At 41.4% G+C, this 10,710-nt stretch overlaps 1 protein-coding gene across 1 annotated transcript in view; it reads left to right on the top strand.

Moving 5' to 3' along the window:
- Positions 1–10,710, top strand: part of hydin (HYDIN axonemal central pair apparatus protein) — a gene marked incomplete at its 5' end in the record, with an annotated part of 73,563 nt that continues 62,853 nt past the window's right edge. Inside the window, 6 exons of the mRNA XM_084477849.1 lie at positions 1–54; positions 936–1,052; positions 3,578–3,711; positions 4,106–4,184; positions 5,110–5,309; positions 5,885–6,009. Of these exons, the coding sequence (XP_084333975.1) occupies positions 1–54; positions 936–1,052; positions 3,578–3,711; positions 4,106–4,184; positions 5,110–5,309; positions 5,885–6,009 (709 nt within the window). The remainder of the gene's footprint in view (positions 55–935; positions 1,053–3,577; positions 3,712–4,105; positions 4,185–5,109; positions 5,310–5,884; positions 6,010–10,710) is intronic.

Here is a 10,710-nt window from a genome sequence, read left to right as displayed (position 1 = left end):
ATGGCCTTTCCTTGGAATCACAAACTTGTGGTCAAAGAAGACAGAACAAGAAGGGTAAGAAGGACTAAAGGGAACCTGGTCAAATGTGCTATAGGCCTGACATTAGTAGGCTTACTTGTGGACACTGCTAGAGGGATTGATATTAAAATGGACTGACCAGATATCCACGACATTGGCAGAGTTAAGTATTTCTGTACATCCCCACTGCCCATCTGTTAACTAGTTAACCCAACCCTGACCTAGACCTTGCATCATTGACAACCAATCAAAACACTAGTGTATGACATTAATTTGTTGGTAAAAGCGGGTAAAAAAGAGCTCCTATTTGTTCAAAGCAATACCTCTTTCTATTGGTTGCCAATGTTATGTAATTTTTCAAATGCTCTATTACAACCTAAATCAAACCAAATGGTACTTTAACAACACAAAAAAGAACAGTACAAAGAAGTAAAGGACAAAGACAACATTTCAGCTGTGAAGAAATACATTTGGTACATTAGAATACTGGTGTTTCAAATGTTCCAAACCTAGCCGTCACTTCAATAAATGTATAATATGCACCGTAATGTTATTTTATTATCCCTGAACACAACCAAATAACCAATGATCAACATGAGTATACATTTTATAAAAATAAATCAAGAATGAACACTTTGCATTACAAAGAAAAATAAATTATAGACATGCACAGATTTACAAATATTTTGTTTTCATATTTTATCTATAGGACACAAAATGAAACAATGTCTTATGGGATTAAAATCAGTTTTCTATTTTTGTTCTAGCCCATCTGAGTATATGTTGATGATGTATTACCCTGACATAGCACCCTAGTGTTGTACAACGAGGGTTCAGTCACAATGCCATGGTCATTTCCTTGCAGCAGTTCCATAATTACTGCTCAATATAATATTGTGATTGTTGTCTACGCACAGGTCAGTCCATCGGTGTATACCCAAGAGATGTTGCAGACCACAGAGGAACGCCTGGCCAGTACTCAGGAAATGCAGCCGCCCCGAATCCTGGAGCTGCTGGACATGGGCGATCATGAAGTGAGTCATTTTTTACTTTCATTTTGCCCTTTCTTCCCTAAAAAGCAGTGAAAAAAAAAGATTCAGGGCGCTTCAAGGTTCGTGCTGATACGTGTTGTTGTTGCACTGCAAACCATTGCCACTAATGAGCTGACAGGTGACATGTGGCCAGTGAAGATTGTACACTTAATGATGCTATTAAAAAAAACGGTATAGTAGTTTATTTAAGCCAGAGCAGGCGGCACAGCACAGTCCTTTCAAGTTCCCAGTGTAAAAGGTAGTATGAAGATCAGAAAGTGCCATCCTTGCTGCCATTTGCACACTTGAATGAGCACATGCTTGACAACTTTCATCTCCAGAGACTGAATTCCCTGGAGATTTCCAATGTCAGTGGTTGCTATCATTTGCATTAGATTTCGACAAGCTGTCTTCCTTCTCCGAAAAGCATCACTGATGTAAAATACATACAATTGCTCTCCCCCAGTAAATGATTAAGACTAGATATCAGGGTTTGTCCTACATAGAGGAACGTTTGGCGCCCCCCAAAGACGTTTTAGCCGGTGCCAAAGGAAAATCACTAGCAACAACATTAATTAAAAAATTGAAAATGTAAATAGCAATTAAAATCCTCTCTGAATGGATTTAATAGCAACTTATCATTCAACTGTTGAAAAATCTGAATATAAACTGAAACACAAGATCTTTGACTTCAAGCAGTCAACTCCCCTCTCATCCACACTGGGTACTCTGGGGCCCACCGGGACAAATCCCGGTGGGCCGTCAACAATCCTTAAAAGTAAGGAAATACATTTGAGAAAAAGATAACAGGCATAATAGGCACAGGCTCCCCAACCTGTCCATTCAACACACTGCATCAACATGCTAAGTCTAAAGCGGACTCAAAAAAGGTACATATAATACATACCACATCAAAGACTAAAGTCTAAATCAAAAAAAAAAAAATCTATAGGACATGCTACAGAATACAAGCATGTCCTATAGACCACAAGGCTTATTACTAGCCTCATTCAAATAAAATACCTCACCCGAGCTTCCACTAGACTTTAACACAAAGTATCTTTTTATTTTTTTTTCTAAATGGTTATTTAGAAAAAAAACGTATTTTTGAAAACGTTGATAAAATAGCATGTTGAAGCAACACATTCTTACTCCGAGTTCGTCAAAAAACAACGGCAGGGGCTTTCGGCGTTCTTGTGCGTTGGGTGTCCTTGTGCGTCTTCATTCGACACAGGGGGTTTGTAATCCCTCCACGGTGGTATCTGACGACCGTAAATGCACATGACAACCGCATGTGCATTTACGGTTAGGGTAGTAGTGGTTAGGGTTAGGGTTAGGGTAGTAGTTGTTAGGGTTAGGGTTAGGGTTACGCACTTATCACTGTTTGCTGTGGAGGGATTACATTGTAATGAGTTAAAAAAAAAACCTGCGTCGAATGAAGACGCACAAGGACACCCTTTGCATCAGCAGTTAACGGCAAAAGCCTCTGAACAAGCGTTGAGCGTTTTGATGAACTCTGAGTGAGACTGCATTGGTTGAAGATCATATTAAAGATATTACCATGTTCGGAAAAAAAGATTTTAAAATGGCTGTGGCTTCACTGTGGAAAATGACCAATGGCAGATGTCGTGCCAAAAGTGATTGTCCGCCAACTGATTGTATCACCCAGTTTATCTACATCTACATATGCTTTTATTCTTTTTTAAACAATCATAATGTGCAAATACACATATATTACGTGGTAGTAGCAAGGGTCCGTCTTCGTGAAACTTGACCAAATAATTGTTTGCAGTTTATAGCGTAATCAGGCCTGATAATAACTTGATTATAGGCAATACTATTACTTGTATTTAACATGAATTATGGATGGGTTGTATGTACAATATAGAAAAGGTCTCTTTGCAATTAACCTTTAGGACTGCATTATTTTACCTGCTCTCGATTGCCCTGGATTAATACACAGAGTATGTGTATACCCAATAAGAGACCCAATAAATACAGGGTGCAATTTTGGGTCACAAAATTTATAAAAATTTGTGGTTTAGGAAAGGCTGCCCTAGATTATAAACAATCCCTTTTACCAGTTATGTATCTTTAAGATTTAAAAATACAACTCATAAAAGGCAGACATCATCTGTTTTTGGCTGATTACTTTTTAGACACCTAAGGTCAGATAAGAGGCACAATAGTGACGTGGTGTAAACATGCACTGCATATTTTTACAACTCAATTGAAAACGTATTGGGATTTTGCATGCATTTTGCTTCTAATGTGGCAGGGCCCACACACACCCCTCCATAGCAATACACTCCACCACCCCCCTAGGGAGTGCCCACCTCAATGTATGATGGATAGATAAGCATACCAGTTGCTACAGTCCACTTAGTAGGCTGGTACACTGATCTACCAGCCTTGCTGGTGGTAAACTAGGGGCCCTTCATGAAACTAGGGGCCCTTGTGTCTAAAAGGTAGACTTTATGCATTGATGGTTGCTTGGAAAGTGCCTATATGTTTATGTGTTACTGCAGTTATCCTCAGTGGAGTTGGAGCGGGCTCTTTTCCAGCCATACCCATCTGAAGTGGTCTTCCAGAACTTTGCCCCAGCACAGACCTACAAGCTGCCTCTGCTCCTCCGCAACATTGACAAGGCATTGGCTTTTCTGTGTGTGTGTGTGTGTGTGTGTGTGTGTGTGTGTGTGTGTGTGTGTGTGTGGACTGCATAATACAATTCTTCACACAACAATGCACTCTATTGATTTCACTGTATTGAACACAATGTAGATCTATATATGTTTAAATACACATCTTGGGGAAGGGAGGTGTTACAGAGACAGTGTGGGGGTAAAAATAATAGAGATGGAATGTCGATTTAACATTTTAATTTGCAGTTAAACCATTGTTAGTATAAATCTCACTCTGTTGATACACAGCAATCACAAATTGTAATTGCTCATTTGTGTGTGTGTGTGTGTGTGTGTGTGTGTGTGTGTGTTGGTCTAGGTCTCACGGCACGTGAAGCTGCTGCCGGAGGCCTCCCAGTGTTTCTCTGTGGTCAGCCCAGAAGAGGTCTGCTCCAAGGTGGCTCCAGGGATGACTACTGCCTTCAGCGTGCGCTTCACACCACAAGAGAACAAGGTAGGAGCGACACATACCACAGCCTGGGCATGCTCTCTATAAGCACTTTAAGGTGCATTCACTCAAACGGTTGGAGACCACGTTGCGAGGTTACGAGGCTGGACACTGCGGTCCTGAGCACAGCACATTTAAAACGTCCCAATCAGCCATGGTTTGAAACATTCTGTACTGCAAATTTGTGGTTGGCCTGTTACTCCATGTTGGGTCAAAGTTGAAATGGGAGTGGGAAATGGGAAATGGGACTTCAAAGGGAGTCCCCTCTGCATCGACCTCCCCCAGGTTGGGGACCACTCCCCTCCCTGGATTGGCCACAGCGCTCTCTGCATAACAGCAAGGTGTTGCAGGGTTACCATCCCCAGCCTGCTCATCACTCACCTGTGTCTCATTTGTTCCCTAACAAGGCACTTTCTGCTCACGGTTCTGTGTTGTTTTGTCCATTAATGTTCTTTATTCCTTCCTGGTTTGTGATACAAACATCCCTTTCCTGCATTTGTACCCTGCATACAGAGTATGTATTCAATTAACATGCATATGCATATATATGTATATATATATATATATATATATGTATGTTTATATGTGTATATATATATTTATAACCTAATGACAATAACATATTTTTTTTTTTTACAATATCAATCAATCATATATTGTCCTCAATTGTCTTGAAGAAGCTAGACCAGGGTGTTAAGATAATGTGAAAGGTCAGGCATTTGCTAGCAAAGCTTCATCCCTTGGTATTTTCCTTATCTGATATCATGTCTTAGTGAGAAGCAACATGATATTGAACAGTTACACACTTCATATCATATCATATCATATACAGCTGAAATATTGCATGAAATATTGTTACCCGGATATTATATTTTTACAGGCTTAAAATCATGACAGTGTTGTGTTTGTGTTTGTGTTTATCTATCTTAAGGACTACAACCTCAAGCTGGTGTTTGTGACAGAGAGAGAGACGTTTGAGGTCCCGGTTCGGGCCATCGGGCCCCGGGCCATCCTGGACTTCCGGGATGATCTGCACGTGCCCGTCTGCCTAGTCAAGGGCTCCACCCAAAAGACTCAACTGGTCCGCAACATAGGGAACGCTGAAGCCAAGTTCCATCTGCACACATACAGGTAACCGGGCCTTGTGTTCTGCAACCAACATCCATTCTGTCCACCGCAGCCCACTGTTTTATATTCATAAGAAAAGAGTTAAACAGCATTCATCAAGATCATGCCTCTACATAAAAGGATAAGTATAACCAAGAGAATAGAGGGAAACCAAAAACTGAAAGGGAGTTACTCCTTGTTTCCTGTATCGTTACAGAGATACTTTTACAGACACTTTTTTCTCGGTTTACTATTGCCAAGTTTATGTTTGCCTTCAACAGCCAATTTAATGCTAACAGACCCCTCTACTAGCCCCATGATTGCTCAAAACAAATAAAAAGCTAAAGAGAGTGAAATGAAATGGAGCTCATTTGTATCAGACTTTGAATCTTAATCCAAAATCGGATTTGTGATACTAACTGATAACCAATAGATCTATAAATATAGTGTAGGTAGCCTGCAAAAGTCATGTTTGACAAAACGTGCCGTAGCCCAACAGAATATTGGTCGTGACCCTGAGTAACCCCTGTTCGACGGTTGATCGTGCTATTCCCAGACGTCTGTACGCCATTCTATTGTACTGTTCTCTTCTCTCAAAGCCCCTTCTCAGTGAAGCCATCTCTTGGGACTCTGGGTCCCGGGGAGAGCATGCAGGTGACTGTCGACTTTTCCCCCAGCACCACGGGAAACCACACAGAGGACCTGCTGCTGCACTACCATACTGGTGAGCCCGTCCCAGCCTGGGCCTTCCCTACCTATAGATAGATATAGATATAGATATAGATAAATAGATATACCACAGAGAGGACCTGCTGCTGCACTACCATACTGGTGAGCCCGTCCCAGCCTGGGCCTTCCCTACCTATAGATAGATATAGATATAGATATAGATAAATAGATATACCACAGAGAGGACCTGCTGCTGCACTACCATACTGGTGAGCCCGTCCCAGCCTGGGCCTTCCCTACCTATAGATAGATATAGATATAGATATAGATAAATAGATATACCACAGAGAGGACCTGCTGCTGCACTACCATACTGGTGAGCCTGTTGCAGCCTGGGCCTTCCCTACCTATAGATAGATATAGATATAGAGAGAGAGAGATATATTATGTGTTATTTAGTGTTATATCATGATTGTTAAACTCTTAATGCAGCATAAAGGCACACACACACACACACAGGGTGGAAGCTATTGCCATTTGCACACAGTGGCAGACAATTGTTAGATAGCATTTCCCTTCTTGTGAATGTGGACGGGTATCGTGTTGGGGAGAGATGGCCGAGCGTAGTGAGAGGATGTGCAGAGTCCCTGGGCTGCGGTGTCTCTGAGGCGGCCAGCCAGGCACGCACACACACACACACACACACACAGGGTGGAAGCTACTGCCATGTGCACACAGTGGCAAACAAGTGTTAGATAGAATTTCCCTTCTTGTGAATGTGGACGGGTATCGTGTTGGGGAGAGATGGCCGAGCGTAGTGAGAGGATGTGCAGAGTCCCTGGGCTGCGGTGTCTCTGAGGCGGCCAGCCGGGGGGAGTGGTGTTGTAGTTACTGTCCACTGTGCTTTGTTCTCTGTCTCACTGTCTCTTTTCCGGTCTGTCCGTCTCTCTGTCTCTGTCTCTGCCTCTCCCTCTCTCTCTCTGTCCCTCTCTCTGTCTCTCTCTTAACAGGGCTATTATCTGCACTCTGTTGTGTTCCTTCGCCTTTCTCTTTATTTATATATATGTATACACACATTTCCTTCTTAATTCCTTTATCGTATGCTTTGATTGCTTCTCATATTGCGTGGAATTGAGTTTAGTAAAGATGAGATACCACCATACCACCTGTTGTATCTACAAAATGTGTGTGTGTGTGTGTGTGTGTGTGTGTGTGTGTGTGTGTGTGTGTGTGTGTGTGTGTGTGTGTGTGTGTGTGTGTGTGTGTGTGTGTGTGTGTGTGTGTGTGTGTGTGCGAGAGGCCAAACCATCCCGGCTTGGTTAAGGCCAAAGGATTCTTCTAACTGAATGTCTAATGTATTGGATTCATTCACAAAAACGGCACTATTATATTATTAATGTGGATATGTATAAAATAGTCTAAATAATGTGAAATAATGTGTAATGCCATCTAAAGGGCGTAAATGACCCAACGGAATTTAAAGGGAATTCAAAATGTATAGTAGTTTCCTTTACTTGCAGGAATAACTTTGTGTGTCCTTAGTTGCTCTGGTAATTAACCAGGCTGTCTGCACATCAAAGGCAAAAATAAAAAGTTCTTGAGTGCCAGTGAGAAAAATAAAACTTGTATCTCAAAGGATCAATTAAGTTAGAAAATATCACTCCCTGACTTGTTTTAAAAGATAGGTATGAATGACAAACATAACGTAACATACACATTTCTCAGATGAACAAAACCTATTGGAGAAACAAAAAAAGACGACACTCATTAGACTGACAATGTTCTAATAATGGTAAAGATAATGTTGTCATTCGTAATTTAAAAAACTGCAGTAAGTATATCCTATGCATAGCTAGCTTAAAAATGTGTTAAAAAGTTACTAGTGCTTTACAAATGAATGAAGTTGGGTCAACAAACTTTCTCAAATTCCTCTTCCTCATTATTGACTCATTATTGAGTTGATGTTCTACATCAAAGTCGTCTCACAGGCTAATTGTGCTGTTCTTTAAGGTCGAAAAAAACTTTTTTTTTTACAAGATCATTATAGGCAGTTGTAGCATGTGGTATACTAACTATAGCTTAGAAGTGCTTGAGATCAAATGGATTAGTATGTTGTGGGAGAGCAGAAAGAAAACCATTCCAGTGTGTGGTACCAGTGCTGGGATATTACGGTGGCAATGAAGGGAATCTTGAGAACATAATGTAAATGATTGCCTGCTCATGTTGTTTGGAAGTTGATTTTGGATTGAAATAGCCCTTTTTGTTGATCATTTCATCAGAACCATGCATCCTCCAGAGCTAGGCAGGGCCCTGGTAAGATATTGATGTGTTTTAAGTTTTTCACTTTTTACAGAGTATTCGTGAGATCCCATGAAGCAATCCGAGACTCTCCTTGTATTCTCCGTTTTCATCTTCTCTATGTTTTTTGGTTGTGGCATGAATCCATTCATAAAACAGCATATTAAAGTATGATTTCACACATACAGAGAGTGGATTAATCCACATTCATTAAGAATTATTCTGTCATTGTTGTGTGTGTTTATGCTCATGTTGCTGCCTGTGTGCTGACCCTTGTGTGGTGGAACTGCGTAAACAGCTTGATCAGCCGATGGAGCCACACCCACTGCATTAAGCTTTTATAAAGGCAGTGGTACAGGATCGGCATGTGTGTGTGTTTCCATGCATGCACTGTATGAGTGCTGACATGCTTGTGTTTGTGTGTGTGTGTGTATCTGTGGTTCGTGTTTGCATACCCAAGCGTGTGTGTGTGTGTGTGTGTGTATCTGTGTTTGTGTGAGAGAGTATGTGTCGGAGCGCAAATGGGTGCTTGTGTGTGTGAATGAGTGAGTATGTTTTTTTGTATGCACACCCATGTGCGTGTGATGTGTGTGTGTGTGTGTGTGTGTATGTGTTTTGATGTGCAGGCTTGCATGTGTGTGTGTGCATGTGTGCGTGATGTGCGTGTGTCATAGAGAGAGAGGGCAACTTCGCAACACCACTTACAGTTCCTTGGAGATTATCATTTTTAATTTAACACCCATCCCTGGGCTCAGTCACTCTCATGTATCCTTCAGCTCAGCCTGCTGGCTACGGTTCTGCTCTGCTCAGTCCCTGGGCGGCAGACAGACCCAGCCCCCAACAGTCAGCCGCCATTACCTGTCTTCTGCTGATGCTAGAGAAACCCCATAATCCACCTGGGCTGTGATTTCATTGGGTGTCAGACTGTCAGTATGGTGACGAGCCAACCCTGTCTCCGCCCTTTCACGGTCACTTTTAATCTTGCATTTGCCCAGTCTTGATTGGAGGGGCTTTGAATAGAATAGAATATCTTTATTTGTCATTGCAGCAAGTACAACGAAATTAAGTGCTGGAGGACTGGAGGAGGAGGGGGCAATGTTGAGATGGGGGTGTCATATTTAGTTTGTCACCTTGGCTGTGGAAAGGCATTATACGATACTTTGCTCAGCCATGTGAAAAATGATGCTCATTGTGTAATAATACTGAGGGAGGGGGAGAGAGAGGAATATGGAGCAATGGATTGAAAGACAGAGAGTTGCTCTTTTTCTTTACTGTTATTATTTACTGAACTGTTTTATTCTTTCAGATAGAGAATGGAGGGTGGTAAGGTATGCAGAGAAACAATGGGTGGTAGGGTGGGGTTATTTGAGAATCTCTTTGCGGCAATATGATGAGAACTTGGCTGGCACATAGCCAGCCAATGATCATATTTTCCATATTGATCTATTTCCCTGTTTGGTCCACAATGACCTCAGTCACATCCAACAGAAAGAATCGTTCATAATGGAGTTTGACATTTTTACTAAACAAAACTCAAAACGTACCCTGTAGGTTTTCTGTAGGATGTCCATTCTGCATCGTATTTTCCTCATCAATCAGCAAATAAAGTGGGTCAGCGTTTTCTTCCCAATTAATTTCAGATTTAATTCAACGTAGAATTGGTTTTATTGGATTAACACTTGAACTTAACATTAGAAGCTGCACAACAGTAACACAAGTATCTTTATCAGAAATCTGCTGTGATGTTCAGATTGGGTGCAGCATAAGAAAGCTCTCTGCTTGCCCAGCCTGGCCCGTCAGCCACCAGCCCAGCTCTCTGTTGTCCCAGCCTGGCCCATCCGCCACCAGCCCAGCTCTCTGTTGTCCCAGCCTGGCCCATCCGCCACCAGCCCAGTTCTCTGGCTCCTCTACAGGCGGTCCAGCGCACTCTTTCTATTGGGCCACTGTGTCTGTGTTTGCCTCTGGCCCTCTCCGTCTCTCCTTGTGGTTGACTCTTTTTAGATTGATTTAAACCTGAAGATGTCTATGTCTGGAATGAAATGGTTGCTCACTGGGGCCCCCTTGAGGAGAAGAATAAATGCATTTTATTTGAACTAACCTGGTTACATAGAAGTCCTAAAAACTCTCTAGTCTCATTATACATATGTGTGCATGTGTGTGTAGGGGTATATTTATATTTACATTGTTTGTATTTATATGGGTATATATATATGTGTGTGTATATATATATATATGTGCATATATATATATATATATATTTATATATACATACATGTATATACACGTATATACACTACCGTTCTATATTTTTGGGTCCCCCAGACAATTTCATGTTTTCCATGAAAACTCACACTTTTATTATTATTATTATCACTTTTAACAGTTTTCAGCAGTGACAACATAATTGCACAAGGGTTTTCTATCTAATCAATTAGCTTTCTAACATGATTAGCTAAAC

Source organism: Micromesistius poutassou (assembly GCF_964030765.1).
Source record: "Micromesistius poutassou genome assembly, chromosome: 13".
Lineage (NCBI taxonomy): Eukaryota > Metazoa > Chordata > Actinopteri > Gadiformes > Gadidae > Micromesistius > Micromesistius poutassou.
This window is presented reverse-complemented; position numbering and strand designations above follow the sequence as displayed.